Below are 20,609 nucleotides of genomic sequence, written 5' to 3'. Positions count from 1 at the left end.
TAACCATCACCAAAGACTCCCAGAACCTGGTGCTGGCTCAATGGTGACCACAACCTCCTACAAAATGCACTCGTGCAAGGACATCTGCCCAAACCACAAGACAACAATTCCTTTGGTACTGGTCACTGTGGAGAGACATTGTCATGTCTAGTTTCCACGCATCATCCTCGTCTTTGTCACCTCGCGGAACGTCCATTGCCTGACCTCACTCTTGGAATCTGCACGCAGTTTGCTGCGGCCCATGAATTTCCGCTGCAACCTTGGCTCTTCCAGTGCCATGCTATCCCCAAGTGCGCTTCCTGTTGATTCTACTCTGCCCTCTCTGGTTTTCTCCTCTCTGGGGAACTGAATTGAACCCTAATCCACTGGAGTTTTGTCTTGGTCCCTGCGTTACTCCAGGGCCTCATGGTGCTAAAGTCTTTATTTACCCTGAGAGCCAAAGATAGCCCAGGGTGTTGCGAAAACTGAGAAGAAAGACATGACAGATACCTTGGGCACTTTTGTGCACGCAGATCTCTCGTGGGTTTCTGGTGCTTTTTGTTGTCCAGCATGTGTTCTGACTCAATGCTTGCTTTCACCTCTGGTGGTCCACCAGGGGGGATACATCAGACCACTGCTGGTGCCTGGCATGTATTCTGAGACACAGTAGCAGTTGGGACAGCAGCATGGTGAAATGCAGAGAGGAGGGAGCATGGCCACAGTGGTAGCAGGCGCCGCAGCCGCTATAGGCACTTGAGGAAAAGGCACACTCCTGGGCCTGGGCCAGAACCCTGGCCTCTCGGATCCTGAACCTCACACCTAGCCATACTCACTGACGGCTTGTCCTTGGTTCGATTTGATCTTAACGCCACCCCAGGACATCAAAAGGGGTCTCGGGTTCCTTGGAGGTGACATCACAACCTGCCTGGCCAGTGTTCTCATAAACAGCCCAAGCAGACCACCAGCCACGGACACTCTGGTCCACACAAAGGCATCTCCACAGGAAAGATCTCAGCAGTGCCCATTAGTGTTCAAGGTAACCTGCCAAACCTTAAGGATGAGCCATGGACGGCCCCCATTTCCTCCAGCTCCTTTGGCCAACAGGGTCCAGGAAGGACTAACAAGGTGGGGTGCTCCTTCCCAACCTACTGGCCACACACACGTTCCTCGAGAGAATCGATGTTCCTGATGCACAGCCGATTCTAGGATGTCTCCCATGTTTCCAGCTGCGGCCCCGCCATCCTTTGACACTCCCAGCCACAGGGGCCAGTGACATCCTCCACAGAGACCCTGTTAACATAGTCACGTAACATGTTGGTCGGGAGGAGACAAATGGCAGGCAGGTCGCCACTTGAGCACACGGATGACCTGTTAATGTCACAGCCCACAGGGGTGTAGGTGTCCTGCTCCCTGCCTCTCCTCAGTCTGTACCCGTGCCCCACCACACAGACCGTGTGGGTCTTTGCAGTCATGGTGGGCCAGGTCATTGTGGGAAGCCATCCTGACACGTGACTGGGCGACTCCCGTTAAGGGTCTGAGGCGTTCTGGCTGTGTCGGAATTTTCCCGGCCCTTTCCTGATGAGAGAACCCGTCCGTGTGGGGGTGTGACTGACCACTGACCCCGGGGGCCCAATCACTGACCCTGACCTTGGAGTGCAGTCCCCCCTCAACCTTCATGGGATGGAATTCTCCCCTGAATTTCTTGTTCCCCAATAAAAGGCTACTCCCTGGCGTGTTCACTCTCTCTCTCTCCTGCTAGCCCTGAGTAATCCTTGCTGCCCTGCTGGGCGGTTAGAGGTCGGAGCCAGAGAGGGGAGCCGCCTCGGACCTGGCAATAGAAATAAGGTAACTGAGTCTGTGTGTTTTATTTCGATCTCTTCTAACTAACTTTATGCCTAGAACCTCATTAATGAAACCATTGCGCAGGCCGCGTGGTAGAGGTCATCTGCCATTTCGCTTGACATACAGGTCTTATTAACCCTGACCAAGAAACACATCCATATGGACAAGTGTTGGTTTATGCCCAGCGTTAGATCTCTGCAGTCATTCTTGTGCAGTGTAGCACCGGACGGTCCAGAGGGAAACGTCCCATCTGAAGCTACCTCCAAATCACATTGGCCACACATGCAAGGCCACCTCCCACAGACTGTCCCCACTCCACTGTGGGCATGGCACTCCATGGTCTTCCAGGCATTTCCAGGAACCAATAAGTTCTCCACGCCTGGGACCTCTGGACGCCAGGGCCTGAGGTTCAGGGCACAGTGGGCAAGGGTCTGGGATGTGCAAGCAGACAGCCCATGTCACCATCTTTACCCAGGATTTCCTACCTGTGTGCTTGGACACATTAACTGACCTCTCCTGGCCTCCATTTCCTCACAGGGAGAAGAGTTTTGGCATCTGCCTCCCAGGGTCGGGGATTCGAGGGGCACACAGGAGCAGCACGGCACCTGGCAGTTGAGTCACAGCCTCCGACGTTAATTAATAAGGCATTCCTCTGCACAGCGAGTCTGAAATCCAATGTGCTCAAGAAGGAAGGATTCATGTGTGCCCTGTGCTGCCTGTGGGAAAGCCTTCAACCAGCAGCAACTGTGGCTTTCCTTTTCTGAAAGGCCACCCGAGTTAAGTTGTCACTGAACTGGAGGGGCAGCTCGGGCGAGAGGGAAACACAGAGCATCTGGGAGGTAAGCAACTCTCTGCTACCCACACGATCAAAGTGAGTACCCCAGGGCCACTACAAAGGCAATTCCACGTGTACAGTGCCAGCCAGCCCAGGGACACTGAGCAAAACCTCCTGAGATCTAACAACGGCAGTGTGGCATCACCGAGACAACCACAGAATCTTGACCACTCCCTCTTTCCCTCTGCACACCCCTGGCACTGTCCCTCATGGAGAGACTCCTTATAAAGGACATTCCCACACCCCTGCCAGTCTCGGCTGCCTTTGCCACTGGCTAAGCGCAATTCCCGTTCCCCGGCTGTCTACAAAACAAGGTGTACTCGGTGAGTATGTAAAACAAGGAACTGGTTTATTGAGCAACTACAGGGAGCAAAAATAGTGGACATAACTACATTTTTTACACACCAAGCAGGAAAGGTACACCATTCCCCCCTTTCCTCTGAAACATAGCAGACTGGCAACAGGCCAGCGCCAGCGGCAGAGTCAGGGACGTGATGGACTTCCATTAGGCCTGCTTGAGGCCATTTAGCAGTTGCCCACATGAAAACCTGCACTTGCCTCTTGAGCGGGCTCGTCAATGGTCCTCTCCACCCACCTGCACGAAGGACCTATTTGATTCTCGGCAGAAGGCTACTCCACTGGCAGGACTGGACGTTACTCCACTGGCAGGACTGGACGTGTTCTGGGCTGTCACAGCAGAGGAGAGAGAAACTGTGCTCACAGGTGACAGCACTGGCCAGGTGTAAGGTGCTCTCCTTGCCGGCAGGCAGAATGCTACAGACCCCAGCCCCCATGGGAATCTGTGAATGTGTCTGCTCCTGGCAACCTTCCCTCGTGTCCTGGCCCGAGCACTGCTTTCTAGGTTATTCCCAGCCTGATTTCCCCAACGTGAGGAAACACACAGGTCATTTCCTGCTTGCTGTGGCTCTGCTGGCAGGAGCAGGGCTATGCACGTGACAGAATTCCAGGTGTAAGTGGTGATGTCCTGTGAAGGCCCGGCACAACTCTGAGGTGGGGCAGGGCTGGCACCGACTCCAACTTCTGCAGCAGAACACGTCCGTCTCGGGCACAAGCTTGTAAAAAAATACTTTTAACAGAGTACGCTGTACAGAACTAGGATTTGACACTGTACATTACAATGCTAAAATATCCGTATAAATACTGTACAGGCATGGAGTCACTCCACTGGGAAGGGCTCACGGAGGCGGCCGTGGAAACCACTGTCAGCACGCCCAAAGGGAAAGCCCTCCACTGCAGGGACAGGGCTAAGCATGGCGGCGGGGCTGTGCGGAAACACCAGGTACACTCAGACCCAGTTACAGTCCCCACTGCCGACCTGCAGCGGGACAGCTCGGAGCTGTCCAGGGAGGCGGCCCTGTAGGAAACCACTTCCACCAACACTTGCCACAGGAATTTCAGCCCTGTGAAGCTGTCCTGTAGACAGAATCTCCCCCTGCAGGTCTCAGGAGCAGCCATTCCCAGGTGGTACCATGGGCAAGAGAAGGTGCCTTAAGACACCCGCTCTCATGGAATTCGGTTCTTCTCTCTCCTTCGCGGCCCCTGGCATCATATCCACAGACACCCCCAACCCTCCCCGCCACCTCTGTATCCCGACGTGGTGAGCAGCTGATTGGCACTGAATGCAAACGAGGCATGAGATGGACATCCCTAGAGGCCCAGCTCCACTCGGGGTCTCGGGGAAGGAGGGTGAAGGAGAGGCAGAGGGAGGGAGAGAGCGTGCGTCCCAGTCCACTCATGCTCTGGCCCTGCCGGTGTCCTTTAGTCTGGCATTTCGATATTTAACTTGGGAGGGGGCAGGACGTATTTTCCAGGGCTCTGTGTAATAACCACCCTGGCCTTCTTGCGAAACATAGGGGCGATTTTAGGAGGCTCTGGAGCTGGGATTTCATCAGTTTCTTCGTTGTCTTCATGGTGGAGATCATAGGAAATGTTTCCATACTCTCTCAAAAATGGGAAGACTTCAAGCAGAAACTGGCAGAAATCTTTGCGAATACCAAACCACCCTGAAAAAGAAGAATTTTCCTTTTCAAATGCTAGTCTCCGTGGATTTCCTTCTTGTTCTCTTTACTCAACAGGAAGCTTTACCCTCACTATGTAATGCTTCCCAAGCTTCCTCGGAGATGATGGCCGACCAGGCTCTGCAGGGCCAGTGGAGGAAGAATTAATCCCTCCAGCTCCAAGGTTCTCAAAGTGAGGATCCAAATTCTCGGCAAGGGCATTCCTGGGGTGCTCTTAGGATGTGATTCTGCGGCTCAGGGGTTAGCCTTCCTGATTCAGAAGCGTTGGGGTGGGCTGGGCTAGGGTTGGGCCAGGAACACCACTTGAGCTGGCCCTCCAGGGATTCGGTTGGGCACTAGAGCACATGAACTACCGCTCATGGGCCCTCCTCAAAGTCACTTCCCTGAGGTCAGCTCTCCCTCTCTGCATCTCAGGAGACTTGGCTCAGTGCTGGCTCTCCCAGGGCAAGAGCAGCAAAGCAGCAGCTTGGGCTGCTCTTGGCAGTGCCCCGAGCTTCCGCAAGGGCAGTGCTCTGGGGTCCATGCACTGGTGCTCACTGCCTTGTGAGGTAGGACCCTCTGCAAACATGATTTTGAATCCATGTGTCAGCATGCAGGAAGAGATGCAGAGTGTTCTGGCCACGTACAACTGAGCAGAATCTGTGATGTCCAGACTGACACTGGGGAAGGGAGGCACAAAAAGAGACCTGGGAGGATTCCCCAGGTTCTCTGGGCAGACGAGGACTTTTCATCTAGCCTCACGAGACCTGGGTTGCAGAGGAGGGCACAGGAGCTCGGAGAGCCAGCCTGCCTTATATGGTCCTGCCTGTAATCAAGGCATGCACGGCCTGGAGGAGAGCTGGGGTGCAGGCCAGTACAAAGCAAGGGTGACAGCTGGCCTTGCCTTGGGAGGTGCCTGACCTTCTTCAGCCCTAGAGTCCCCATGGCTATTCCTAAATCAGAGCCCTCTGACTCATCCTTCCATAGAGCAGAGCCCCTCCCCCTTCTCTCTCTCTCTCTCTCTCTCTCTCTCTCTCTCTCTCTCTGTCTCTCTCTCTCTCTCTCTCTCTCTCTCACACACACACACACACACACACACACACACCCCTCCCCAGTGCTTCTCAGGCACAGAGTACGTACAGTGGTTTCCGCCCTTCTGTCCGAATGTGGTTGCCATCAGTGTGATCAACGACAGCCACAGGGGCACAAATATTGGAATGCAAGAGAAAGCATTGTGGCCGTCCAGTTTATGAACCAGCAAGATCTAGAGAAGAGACACAGTCAGGGTCCTGTCAATGTGTCACTTGGAAAGGAACAAAGTCTGAAGCTGCCCCACTACACACCTCCTCCCTTATTAGGTCTCGGAAGAGGGAGAGTCACCTGGCAAGGGCAGAAAAGCATGCTTCCCGTGGGGAGCAACCAGGTGCCCGCCCGCTGGCCTGCTTGTTCAGGACCAAGCAAAAGTCCACCCACTTGGAAAACTGTCACCACCAGGGGTTTCATGGGAAACATTCCTGGTGTTGGTTGTAAGAAGCCAACTGTGTCCACTGTAGAATTCTCTACGGGACTCCAATACATAGTGATGACTTCAAACTCTCCCTTCCTAGAAGCAGAAGGTGCACGCCTCCAGATGCATGGTGGCTGGAGAGGTGCACTGCTCTCCGCCCCGTGCCTAGGAGAAAGAGAGGACTTGCCCATGTCCCTGCCCTTCTCTGCAGACCTCCACGGGGCACACCACCATGTCGAGGGCTGGCGGGCTGCCTTTCCAGGTAGGCAGGATGTCGTCATGGGGGAGGGTGGGCTTGCGGGCCGGACAGATTTCCCAGGTGCTTACCTCGAAAGTAAGGAGAGGCACGACGATGGTCATCCAGCTCAGTGCCATGGTGATGTGCGTCCTGCGCTGTTCTGCAATCACATCCATGGAGCGCAGGAACAAGACCGACCACACGATGTAATAGAGGACCACGAGGCACAGAAAGGACATGAGGATCCACAGGGGGACACACACCACCTGCGGGGAGAAGCAGACAGCAGATGTCTTTAGAGCTTCTGCCCAACCTCCAGTGGGTGCCACTGTCACCACCCTGCTGGTCTCTCAGTTAAGACAGTGCAAGCCTGACTGAGGACAGTCCCATTGCCCAGCACTGCTGTGAGGGCAGCATGGGAAAGAAACCTGCAGCATGTTCACCACGGGGCCTGCTGCAGGAAACGCTATGTCCCAGGCGCCTCTTCTTTGGGGAAAGGTGTTGCTTCTGGGCCTTGGCCTCTGGGTTCCTAGAGTCTTCACTCAGAGTCCGCACTCCCTCACTCAGGACTCCTGTGCTCAGCGCCCCAGTCCCCGCTTCCCACTCACCCCCACTTCCCCTCTCTCACACATGCAGTCTGGCCCCGCCTGCCTCTGCTGGCATCGCAGGTACTGCAGGGACCAGGGTTGCCTGGGCCCCTGTGCGCACACCTCACACACTCTCACCACACCAAATATCTACAACCTGCTGGAAGAACTTGAGGACACCTTTGGGACCACGTCCTCCAGCACCTTTAGCCGCCTAGGCTTCTAGAGATCCTATACCCCCTCCAAGTTAGTGACCTTGGCAGATTCACGCTGGCTGCATCGCGCTACTCCAACCTTGCCACCATGCCAGGCATGCTCTGTGTCTGTATGTATTGGTCCCAGCAGAATGACATTGCCTTACCCACACTTGAGCCCACAGGAGAAGCCCTGGGGGCATAGCCTGGCCAGCCTCCCTTGACATCTCCCCACCCTCCTACCCTGACCCCTCAGGCTACTCTTCCCTTGTTCCTTTCTTTCCTTAGGGATCATACAATAGAGCTGATTGGTTTGGGGCATAGACTTAAAAGAGTTCTAACAAGTGCACATATGTATAGCTGTAGGTAGCACATATAATAGTACTGTCACCCTATAAAACTTCCTTATGCTGCTCCTTCATTGTTACTTTATCACCCCATCAGAACCCTAATCTGTTAGTGATCTGTTTTTCTAAATGAGAATGTTGTATGATGGGATTATATACCAAGTACTTGAGACTAGCTTCTCCCAATCAGCATAATGTCTTTGGAATTCATTTAAGCTCTTCATATAGCCACAGGTTGTTCCCTTTCATTGTTAATGACATTCCACTATATGGATGACCAGTTTATCACACTACTTGCTGAAGTTAGTTTCTAACTCCTTGTATCACCATCAGTGCCACTATAAGGCTTTATATCTGTGTTTTTGTGTGGCTTTATATTTGTAGTGCTAGATCACATGGTAAGTACATGTTTAACTATATAAAAATTGCCAAACTACTTTTCAGAGTGCCTAAACAGTCTTGCTTTCCTGGCAGTAATGCAAGAATATGCCCCTTTCTTTGCAGTATCTCCAGCACTTGCTATTGCCAGATTTTTTTTTTCATCACTGTGATTAACGTGTAGAAGGACCTCACCATGGTTTTGCGTAGTAATCATGTATATATCTTCTTTGTAAATTATCTGTTCAATTCACAATTTTGTCAATTTTTAAATCAGGTGTTTGTTTTCTCATTGTTGAGGGTTTTTTTTTTTTTTTTTTTTTTTAGTAATCTTCCTATGTTTTGAATGCAAGAAAAAGTTTTGATAGTTAAAAAATGTGTCTCCCAGTCTGTGACTTGTCTTTCATTTCATTTTAATTTTAGGAATTCTGAGTTTCTCTTTCTTTGTTTTGTGAACCACATTTTGGCGCCATTTCTTTTATTTTTTTTTAATTGTTGATAGACCTTTATTTTATTTATTTATTTATATGTGGTGCTGAGAATCAAATCCAGTCTCACACATACCAGGCAAGTGCACTACTGCTGAGCCATAGCCCCAGCCCTATCAGCACCATTTCTACAAACTTTCCACCTAATTGTAGGCTCTAAAATTTTTGTCCTATCTTTTCTTCTAATAGTTCTAGAGGTGTACATTTTAATTTTAGATCTATGATTTTTAATTGTTAGATGATTTTTTCCTCTTCTTGATTAGCTTGAAGTTCTTGATTGTAAGTTCTGCTAAAAACTATATGTAGTTTGTCTTTCTCCTTCTAAAGCACAACTGTGATGACTTATTTATTGGATTTCCTTTCATGGGTGGCATGACAGGGATCTTAATAGCCTCATTTGCTTTCACTTGGGAGATATGTAATCCGACTGCTTCATGCACTAGAAGCTATACAGGATTGAGGGTTTAAAATCCCTGTGTTCACTTGTGCAAATATATTCAAAATTCCAAATCTATTTTTTTCCTGATTGTACCTTATACTAAGAGCTTTGTCTTGGCTGGAAGCAGTTTTCAATCAAATTACCATTTTCTAGCTATATTACCCTGAAGATGTAGGATGGATGCCTAAGCAACATTTTTCATTACGTTTTATCAAAGACTTTGGGTGAAAGAGGTAAATCTCATATTTCCTTATACTTTGGAGTCCATGCTCCCTTATTTTCTTCCATGTACTGAAATGAATACTTTTCTTTTTTAACTATATGTTTTATTTGGTATTGTATGCAAAAGTGCACAATCAAGCAGCAGGGAAGCCATGGCATACTCCTGCCTTTGCTCCCAATCTTCTTTCTATGCACTCACTAGTTGAAACAACACTACATTCTCTAATTTGTGGCTTGCAATTTACCTGTGTATCCTTCCCTCCATCTACACATGCACACCTTCATTCACAGTCAATTTTAACCTGATATGCATTAAATGAAAACACAGTATAGAAGCTTGAGTTATGATCCCACCCCTAGCAAGAGTGTAAACTGGTACAGGTTTTTGACAAAGCAAGGTGGCAGCATAATATTTGTATTTAAGAATCTTAAAAATCTCCAACCCCATAGCCCAGTAATACTGTTTCTGGAGAAATTCCTAAGGAGAGAGTAAACATACCAACAAGAATTTTTATGCATCAAATTATATACTTCAGATTATGCAGGAGTATAAATGTTTATAGTATAGTAAGATAACTATGGTTAACAAAAATAGATTGAATATTTCATGCTGCTAGTAGAGGAATCTGACAGTTCCCAACACAAAGAAATGATAACTGTCTAAGGTAACAGATATGCCAAATATACTGATCTGATCATTACCCATTGAAAACACTATTGGAATGTCACACTGCACCCCTAAATATGCATATTATATGTCAATTAAAACTTTTAAAAACTTAAATACATATATGTGAATATATATATGATATATATATATATGTGTGTGTATATATATATATATTTACACACACATATATGTAAATGTAAATGTATATTGCCAATGCAGCATATTTTAAAACTGCAAACACTGGCAACAACAGAATTATTTATAAATGATAGTCTGATAGATATAACTGAAGAATGAATCAACTGAATTTATATAAAAAATCAGGATATAAAACTTTACATGCAGTATAATTTTTATATAAAACAAGGGAATATAAAATACTAATCATATTATCTCCTAGTGACAGTATTATAGGTGATTATTAGTTTATTACCTATACTTGTCTGTCTTCTCCAAGTTTCCTACAATGAACATGAATTACTTTTATAATGAAAGCATTTATTTAAGGATTTAAAAAGTTACATACAAGCCAGGGCCAGTGGATGATCTTGTCCAGTCTTAAGGCAATGAATATAAACTGGAGAATGTTGACAGAACACAGGATTTCTAACTACAAATGAAGAGAAGAATCAGTTAAACTATAAGTTGCATTCAATACTACAGTTATTTGGTTAACACACTAAAAGGCAATGCAAACTGTAATACAGTAAAACTATATCGCATTACATTGGAAACTCCTGATTTTCCACATGAGAAGAGCACAGCAATGCTATACCAAAGAGAAATGCGCTCCTACCTCATCCCTCTGCTTAATGCTTGCCCTGGCCTTTTTTGAGTAAAGGCCTGATCATTGCTGGCTCAATGATGATCTTGTTTCTAGGTATAGTGAGAAAGAAAGGCAATCCACAGTGGACTCCCCATGCTTCCTTCCTGTCCCTATCTACAATCATCTCTATTTATAACCACCCTTGTAGTTCGTTTTTCTTATATCCAGGACTCAACCCTACATCCCATACCTTCCTTTTCAGCTCCTTGAAGACCCTGTCATATCAAGCCATTAATTATAGATTTTTTACTGCATCATTTATCTTAACTATGTCTTTGATGCTTTCCAGCAAGAAACAAGTTAAACATTTCCCATTAAAAGCAAAAGCAACCCCAACTCCAAATAATCCCACCCCCCATGATTCAGTAACCCTCTCAGCCTTACTTCCTTTTTCTACTAGAGCCCAGCTTTGTGAGAAAGAAATGGTTATATGAGCCCCTACTGCCTTACTACCATCCTAATCCCCCCACCATGTGATCTGGCCTCTGCCTACATCACCACCCAATCAGGAAACTTCCTTCATCAATGTCACCAATACCAGGAGGCAGCAGAACACTTACACTCACATCCTCCTAAATGTCTCTTCACATATGCTATGGCTGACTATTCCTTTCTTTTTGTACCTCTCCTTCAGAACTTCAAGGATTCCACTACATAGTCTTGGCAACCTCTAAGTGCTCTGACACTCCTTTCTTCTTAGGTTCTTTCTGATGCTACTCAGAACCTAAAACTCAGCCTTTTCATTCACTCCATTCTGGGTATTGAGAAGTTTCAGTCACTCCCCAGCTTGTATTACGGCCTAGTGGTCGGTTCTCCAGGCTAGCCTTCCTGCTGTGCATCAGACCCAGCTGCAACAGATGCCACTAGGAACTAGGCTTTCCTAGGGGCATTATGAATGAAGCTGATCCCCAACTGAGCTTGTTACCCCCAGCACTTTAAACCCTGTCCTTCTCCTTTCTTTAACTGTAAGTCACCATAGCATCCTGATTCCCCAAATCACAAACCTGGGAAGTGCCCTCTGTTTTTTCCCCCACACTCATATTCAGTCACCAGCACCTGTCCATTCTCCTATCTAAACTTCTCTTGAGCCTGCCCTCCACTCTTTATCCTGATCAGGACTACCTCACTAGTCCTCCAATGTCATCAACCCCGCAATACTTTCACAGCTCTAGCTGGATGACCCTCTGTTCAAATGGCCTCTGGGGTGCTCTTCTTTTTGGAGAAAGTCCTTGTCTTTGTCTATAGAACAAAAATCTGTGACCTGGCCCAGAGATTCCCCAAAGTTCTCAGTCCATAGGACATTTGGTGACTTTGTAATTCTTTCACAGATCTCTTGGCCAAAAGAAATAACTAATAGTTCCATTGAATTAGGAAATTAGGTATAAATTTAGTATTTCCATACTAATCACTTTGAAAAATAAATAAATCACCTAAGTCAAAAGAAAAATATAATTATATTATTTTTAAAAAGCACACAAAACATATTCCTACTGAGATTTTGTGCCTGCTAGGTGGTGCACAATTTCCCAAATCTTGGAATTAGATATGGCACTTCCATTTTCATTACCCATTCTTCTGCTGCATTTTCCCATTAGTGCTAGCTTCTAATCATAGCAACTTCCAAAAACTCAGCTCTTTAAAGATACAGTATTCAAAAGGAATGGGTGTGAACTAATAATACAAATAAAACTGAGCTAGTGGTTTGTGTGGTATCCCAACAGATGTCAAGGATCGGTGTTTCCTTCAAAGTGTCCATTATCCTTGGTGCCCCTTGAGTACGCTAAGGTGCCTGGAGCATGCCTTGAGTGATGAGGGTGTAGCTTGTTTAGCCCCACACCTGTGTGCAGGTTTCCTTTCCCCCAGAAGTGTGGACTTCCATCTTTATGCTCTAGTCACATATGAGCTACTCTGGAGTCCAAGAGGGAGGAAATCTTGAGCTGATGCAGAAAAGTGAGTTCTGAAATAGGAATTTAGGTGGCAATAGCTTCCTGAGGGTTAGCAAAAGCAGGCATGTCAAGAAGATCATTCCAATTAAGTAAAAATAGTGAGGAGAAAGAGAAATGTTAAGAAATAGCAATTCATAAGGAGTAGGGGGAGGAAGAACTCAGCAAAGGAATTCAAGCCAGAGGCAGCCAGAGGGACCAAGGATCAGAAGCCAGGGAAATGCCAGTCAAGAAACACTCTGCAGTGTTGGAAGCCCAGGACGAAAAAGACGAGGACTACCCGATGCCCACTGGAACTTGGCCTTGGGCACTCATGCCAGTTCCCTGAAAACAGGGCTGAGCAGAGATCAGGAGAAAGTAACAGAGCACTAAGGATAGAATAGCAGATTTCAAGAAGCTCGCCTGTGAACAGGAAGGAGAAAGCATGAGAGTGGAACCCAGGCCTCAGAGGGGCTTGCTCTAGCTGCTTTCTTTTCTTTTTCAGATGACAGAGAGCAAAGTTGGTGTAAGTTTGGCTAAGATCCAGAGTACTGAACGGATATGTCCACAAAGAGGGAAGGAAGAAAACAGACTGGTCTTTCAGATGGGCAGAGTGTTTGTGAATGGCCCTGGAATACGATACACATACAGATATTACCAGGCTGCACAGATACCATGAGGGTCTGTTCAATGCTGCTCAACTTCACTTTAATTACTGCATTCCAAGAAGCCACATTATAAATTTGTTTTCTAATTGTACCCCTCATGAAATTTTAATACCAGTTATTTGGTAGGTAATGTACTGCATGCATGCCTGCACTTTATTCATAGAAAGAGTAAGTGTTGGGAGTGACAAATTATTGCTTTGAACTCCATAGCCTTGGACAGCTTGACTGCAGCATCTTGGAATCTTCCCATGCAAAGGTGTAGAAAGATACACCCATTTGCAAGTGCAGGTGTTAATGGGTGTTAATGGGGCTCATTCCCGGCATGGAATTCATGAGTTCATGGCCTTGAATTTATATGCCTGCTAGCCTTGGGTAAAAGAGATACCAGTGCAGCCTAAATAGCCTTGAGGCACCAGCTGCCTGGAGGAGGAAGAATTACTGTGCAAGTGATAAGGCCCCAACCAGGCCAACTTCCCACAGCCTCTTACTTCTTGTTTACCTTGAAGAACCCCTTCTCACAATAAGTTCCTTTGGTGTGTTTCACTACAAACAAAGCATTTGTGGGCTTTTCCCATTTATTAAGATCAGACCCATCAGGTCTTTTCCACCCACCAAGCACTTACTTTAAAAAATATTTTCTGTGTCTTTTGCATTATTTCTTAATACTCTTCTTCAGACACTTATTTCCAGGAGGCCCACACCATCAAGGGTTACTTATTCCCTCCCAAGCAGGCCATGGGTGAGAAGTAAGACCTTCCCCACCTTTATCCCAAAACCAATCTTTACCCTTTGGGGGCCTGAGTGCTATGGCTCTGTTAATGCATGGTCTGGCTCAAGATGGTGACTTAGTCTATGAGTCAGGTGACTTTCTTTAGCAGTCCCCAGCAATCAGCTAGAGAGAAGCAGTGCAGAAGAGAAGTAGCTGACTTGTCAAACGATTAGGGAACTGCAGGGGTGGTGAGGGTAGGCTGAGAGAAGTACCTACTTTCATAGTCCACATCTACCCATCAGCCACATCCAATGCTAAGATTTCTGCCAGTTCTAGAGGGGAAGATCACCCCTTTCAAGGCCAAGCCCTTCCTGGTTTTCTTAATTCTGTTCCCTCTGGATCTCACAGTGCCTTGTTCCATCAGCACCTCTCTCTCTCTCTCTCTCTCTCTCTCTCTCTCTCTCAGCAATTTCCTCTCAAACCTACACCTGGGGTAAAAGTACACCTAAAGCTAAGGCTTACCCTACAGCTCCTATGTTCCCTTCCAAACCAATATCAGTCTCCTTCCTATAATTCTCTTCCACAAGGCACCTAAAGTTTTTCTCCCTTATTCACAGGGTTATGATCCAAGACTCCCAGAGGATGCCTGAGACCACAGATAGTGCCAAAATGACATACTCTGTTTTTTTCCCCAATATATACATACCTATGATAAAGTTTACTCTATATATTAGGCATAGCAAAAGATTAATAAAAAACTAATAATAGAACAATTCTAACAATATATTGTAATAAAAGTAATGAACTATATTATTAAAATGTTACTGTAGTCTATTAGATTTTTGGACATTGGCTAATCACAGGTAACTGAAATCAAGCAAAGTGAAACCGTGGATAAGGTGGCCTCTTGCACTGTCTCCAGTATCTCTTCAACACATTAGCTCACAGCTTTGGGCCCTCAGCTTATGTGTACAGGGCCTGGGATTTGGAGTGTGATTTTTAGCTTTATGAATCAACTTGGCTGGGCTATAGTACTCAGTAATTTTATTTTTGGTACCAGGGACTGAATCTAGGGGTGCTTAACCCCTAAGCCACATCCCCAGGCATGTTTAATATTTTATTTAGAGATGGGTTTTGCTAAATTGCTTAGGGTCTCACTAAATTGCTAAGGCTGTTTTGAACTTGCAATCCTCCTGCCTCAGCCTCCTGAGCTGCTGGGATCATAGGCGTGTGCCACTGTGCCCAACTAGTATCCAGTTATTTAATCCAACTTTAAACTGGGTGTTGCTGTGAAGGTATTGATTTCAAATATAGGTGATTGCACTTAGTAATGTGGGTGGGCCTCATCCAAACTGCTGAATGTTTTAAGTGCAACGCTGAGGTTTTCCAGAGAGAAATTCTGCCTCAGGACTGCAGTCTCATCTCCTATCAAGTCTCTAGACATTTCAGACTTGCCAATCCCACAATTGTGTATATGCCAGGTCCTTCAAATTTATCTTTTTTTGTTGTTGTTACTGGTGACTGAACCCGGGGGTGCTTTACCATGGAGCTAAATCCAATCCTTTTTCTTGACATTTTGAGACAGGATTTTGCTAAGTTGCTGAGAGTCTTACTAAGTTGCTAAAGTTGGCTTTGAACTTGTGATCCTCCTGCCTCAGCCTCCTGAGTCACTGGGATTACAGGTTTACACCACTAGATTCAGCTAAAATCTATTGTTTTACATCTATATCTATCTTATGAGTTCTCTATCTCTGTAGAGGCCTTGGTAATGCAAGTGGATTGGAAAACAGGAAGTTGGGAGAAGGCTAATGGCCTTGCAGAGGACAGCTACACTTTGGTGTCAAGAAAGGCAACAATTATTTCCATTGTATTTTGTTGCCACATATGGCATGATCTAGAGTTAACAATCAATCTCTTCCTAACAAAGGGCAAGACGCTGACATTCAAACGACTGTTTTGAAAACATTCTTAAATATATTAACTCTTACCTCTAGTGACCTATCATGTCGAAAGCCCCAGACACAAGCTGCAACAGACACTGGAGAAACAAAGAACAGTGGCATGAAGACCAGAAGCCAGAAATGGCTCCCTCTCTCGATCCTGTCACAGACCAGAACTTCAAACATCAACAGGAGCAAGTGGATGCCCACGGCAATCAGCATGGCTTTAAACTCCACACACGTTTCTCCTTCTGCTCTAAAAAGGGAGAGAAGAAGAAAAAGACAAAAGACCCTCAGTTCAGAATCTCCATTTATAAGCAAGCAATCCATGGTGAATACCAACTTACGCTGGCACTTTGAATTTTACTTATAAATTTGTCAAAAAGAAAATGAAAATCTGGTAGAAAGCTAAGTTAAACCTGATCTTTAGTAAGATATTCACAGAAGTAATAGCAACAATTATTTCTCAGACAATGTATATACTTTTGTTCATAACTTTAAATTCAACTACAAGAATTATTTCTAAGATTATTTATACTGATTGCTTCTACTGTTAAAAAATGACAAACATCTCTTCAGTCTATGATTTTCATTTGTCATTGAATTAAAAGCAATACTACAAAAATAAATCTAGCTTTATGAACAAGTGTGGTTTATTCTCAACAAGATATGGTAACTATTTGTTAGGTGCTACTTTAAAATACAAATTAAAAGTTTAAATGTCTTTTTATTTTCCTTTCTTTTCCATTAGGATGTATTAAAACCTGCAGATGAAAGATAAGGAACAAAATAGTTAAAATCGTTCTCAAACAAAATTAGTTCAATTAGCTAATTCAATTCAAGCACAAACTTAATATATTAACAGTTGAAAAATGGTAAAGCCACAAATCAAGACATGCTTTATAATGCATTTAAAAGACCTACAATAGTTAGTCAAAATATACACGAACATTCTGATATACATGTCTTGTCAGTGATAAACACACCTGAGATTAGAACACAGAGAAAACAAGGTCAATGTTTATTCCCTTAGGACCAACAGTGTTCCACCAGTTAATGTTAACACTGGAATGACCATATCTATACATTCCATATATTTAACCAAACACATAATTCTTTTCCTTGCTCAAAAAGTCTTAAAACAACAGATAAGAGGTTCGAATAGCTTCTAAATATCAATTGTTGAAACCTAAAATAATAGTTAACTTTTAATTATTTCAGGAATAAACATTAAATATCTAATACTATCTCATAAAAAGGAAAAGATGTGCAGCCATATAGGTAATCAATCTTTTTTGAAAGATATAAGGACTTTAAAATAGCTACACATCAATAGCCCTGACTTGCCAAGGCTCTTTGTGTAGCTATTTTAAAGCTCCTAGATACAGATAATACTTACACCATCTAAATCTTCTTGTTATAGTCCATAACCAATAATTTTAAAAGTTGAAGGGGCCCCAATTTCTATACTCTTCAACCAGGAATAGCAGCCTGTACCTCCTTCTCCCCTCCCTACTTGCCTACTAGGCATTGCTTCACTTCCCAAATAGCCCCCACACCCCATTACACCCTTTTTTTCTTTAAGAAGTTCCAGTCTCTGTGAAAGAGAAGAAAAATACTCTCACAGAGCTCAGTAACACTGGCTGTACCCGGCTCTAGTGACCCCCAAAACTCTGTCTTCCTTCTCAACATGACTCTCAACTTTTCTCATTCCCCCGGCTCCCATCTAAAGGACTTATAGTCTTCCCACCAAACCACCTTCCAGAAGTCATTAACAGTCCTAAAACCCCAGTGCTAGGAGAGTAGGACAAGGGGAGCTATAGTTCCAAAAGTTATCTGGAGAAAGTCAAATCCCTGATAATCAAGGCTAGAACTATGTTTAGTCACCTGTGGCATAAAAATTCTGTAGTTTGGTTTCCTTTTGGATTATTTAGGCACTTGTGGGCTGGCTTGGCACTTAGCCAATCAAACTAGCATTGCTTTTTTAAGAAAATAAATACCAAACACCCAATTAAAAAAATACACTAAAGGGTTCTCAGTTTGCCTGTACTATAGTTCTTATAAAACCCAAAACAGGTAGAAAAGGAATGGTTCTCATTTTATCAAAAGTGAGGAAAACAGAACAATAATTTTTTTAAATGTTAATTATTTCACAATATGAAAAAAAAGTGAGGAAAAGCAAGATATCCTTAGGACAGAGACCAATGGGTTTTATAAAGCACTATTACCGATACTGAGGATTTCGTGCCCAGACTCCAGTTCCAACTGAGGCTCCAACAATGACCATCAACTTCCACAGCCATATTGGAGCAAAAACAGCCCAGTAACTCCACTGAATGATGCCATCCAGGCGAAGGGCCAGCAGCACAGAGAAGAGCAGCAGACAGGCATAGATGAGGAATTTACTAGGAGAAAAGTAAAATGATTAAAGGGGACTCACCTTCACAAATGAGATGGAGTAATAGCAATATATTTCAGTACATAAAATGTCATTAATTCAACAATCATTTATTGAAAAGTTTTAGATAGCAGATATATTTTATTGGGGATAAGAGAAACATAAAGACTAAAGTAAGTTCCCTGTCTTCTAGGGCTTCCTGGTAGGAGGAAGTCCACAAGAAACACATAATTAAAACACAGAATGACCTTTGCTGAACTGGTGCCACAGGCAGGGTGTTACAACAGCTGGGAAGAGGAAATACAAGTTCTGTCTGAAGCTCTGAGAAGCAGAGAAGTGTTGGCAATGGAGCTGTTTCCAGAGGATACTTGAATACTTCTATGAAGAAAGGAAGTAAGTCGAGGAAGCATTCTAGGCAGAAGAACTATTTATACCAAGGCACAGAGACTGTAAAAGGTTGACATGTTTAGAATATGGCCAAGTTCTATCACCATTTTTTTTTAAGAGGGAGGAGGAGGAGGAGGAGGAGGAGGAGGAGGGGGAGGAGGAGGAGGGGGGGGGGGGGGGGGGGGGGAGGGGGAGGAGGGGGGGGGAGGGGGAGGGGGGAGGAGGAGGAGGGGGGGAGGGGGAGGAGGAGGAGGGGGGGAGGGGGAGGAGGAGGAGGGGGAGGAGGGAGAGAGAATTTTTTTAAATATTTATTTTTCAGTTTCTGGTGGACACAACATCTTTATTTTTATGTGGTGCTGAGGATCAAACGCAGTGCCCAGCTCATGCCAGGCGAGCGCGTTACCACTTGAGCCACATCCCCAGCCCACCATTTTTTTTTAGTGTACTTGTAAAAAGACAACCATCTGCTATGTTCATATGGCACAGACATTTTTGGCAATTGTATTATACTTCCCAGGGCTGAGTAAACACACACACACACACACATACACACACACACACACAGAGACAGAGAGAGAGAGAGAGAGAGAGACACTCACATCTCACATAAAAAGGAATTGCTATAAAGGAGGTCCTAAAATATTAATTAGAAATTACAGCTGAATGTGGTGGTTCATGCCTGTAATCCCAGTGGCTTGGGAGGCTGAGGCAAGAGGATCATGAGTTAAAAGTCAGTCTCAGAAAAAGTGAGGTGCTAAGCAACTCAGTGAGACCCTGTCTCTCAATAAAATACAAAATAGGGCTGGAGATGTGGCTTAGTGGTCCAGTGTCCCTGAGTTCAATCCCTAGGATCAAAGAAAAAAATTATATTTTTGAAGATTTCTACTCACAGACTAGATGTAATATCAAAAATAGGACTTATCTCCCCATGTTAAAAAAGAACTGAACAAAATAAATAAAACCCCCATTTGCAGACACTGGGTGACAGACAGTAAAGAATAAGGAAGGAGGAAGAACGGAGGGAGGAGGGGGAAACAAACAGAATAAACACTAGAACTGTCCCAGTTTATGGACTGGAGGTGTTTTCCAGGATGAAGCAAGAAGGTAGTGAAAATCTAACCCTGACAATAGCTATGTTAAATATAAATTGGTATAAAGACAAAGATTATTATATTGGATAAAGAAGCAAGAAAACTATGTACTACTTAAAAGAAACCTACTTTGTAAAGTCAGATTGATTAAAATCAAAAGGATGGGGTTGGGGTTGGGGTTCAGTGGCAGAGTGTTCGTCTAGCATGTGTGAGGCACTGGGTTCAATTCTCAGCACCACATAATTATCAATAAATAAAATAAAGGTATGGGTCCATCTGCAACTAAAAAAATTAAAAAGGTTGAGAAAAGTTGTACAAAACAAATACTAACTGGAGCGACTATCTTAGTATCTGTTTTAGTCTTCTATTGCTGCAGTAATAAATTATCACAAACTTAGCATCTTAAAACAATACAAATTTCATCTTACTTGTTGTGGGGCAGGTCACTCAGAAAACACAACAAGTCCCAGTTTTGTCCAATTTGAAGAGTTTTTATTTAGCCAGCAGGCTGGTGACTATTCTCCATAGGACCCATAACTGTCTCTGCAAGGAACAGCCCTGAGCTTGAGCATTTTAGGATATGTAAAGGCAAAAACTACAAAACCCACATCCAGGTTGACATAGCTGTAAGCAAGCAGGTACAGAAGCTAAAAAAAGCTGTTAGCAGAACAACTTAGTCAACCACATTTTGGGTCAGAGAAGGTGCTAGAACACCATCGAGCAGGTGGTCAGTGGGGGCGAGAATCTACTTCAAAGTCATATAGGTCACCAAGACCACCATATCCTGGGTTGAGTACATTTTTGGGGATAAAAAGTACAGAAGACTATATATATATATATATATATATATATATATATATATATATATATATATATATATATATATATATTAAATTTAGCAGAAAACAGCTTTCATTTTGTTTT

At 44.6% G+C, this 20,609-nt stretch overlaps 1 protein-coding gene across 2 annotated transcripts in view; it reads right to left on the bottom strand.

Moving 5' to 3' along the window:
- Window positions 1-2,984: 2,984 nt before the first annotated feature.
- Window positions 2,985-20,609, bottom strand: part of Tmem185a (transmembrane protein 185A) — a 39,910-nt gene continuing 22,285 nt past the window's right edge. For both annotated transcript variants that reach the window (XM_046465068.2, XM_046465069.2), the window contains exons 2-7: window positions 18,038-18,214; window positions 15,858-16,065; window positions 10,271-10,354; window positions 6,509-6,685; window positions 5,815-5,938; window positions 2,985-4,680 (exon numbers count right to left, since the gene is read on the bottom strand). In XM_046465068.2, coding sequence (XP_046321024.1) covers window positions 4,436-4,680; window positions 5,815-5,938; window positions 6,509-6,685; window positions 10,271-10,354; window positions 15,858-16,065; window positions 18,038-18,214 — 1,015 coding nt within the window. In that variant the 3' untranslated portion in view covers window positions 2,985-4,435. The remainder of the gene's footprint in view (window positions 4,681-5,814; window positions 5,939-6,508; window positions 6,686-10,270; window positions 10,355-15,857; window positions 16,066-18,037; window positions 18,215-20,609) is intronic.

Source organism: Marmota monax, unplaced genomic scaffold, assembly GCF_021218885.2.
Source record: "Marmota monax isolate L192 unplaced genomic scaffold, Marmota_monax_Labrador192_F-V1.1 WCK01_AAM20220418_F8-fsc00836, whole genome shotgun sequence".
NCBI classification, from domain to species: domain Eukaryota; kingdom Metazoa; phylum Chordata; class Mammalia; order Rodentia; family Sciuridae; genus Marmota; species Marmota monax.
The sequence above is the reverse complement of the archived record's forward strand: the minus strand, read 5'-3'. Positions and strand labels throughout refer to the sequence as shown.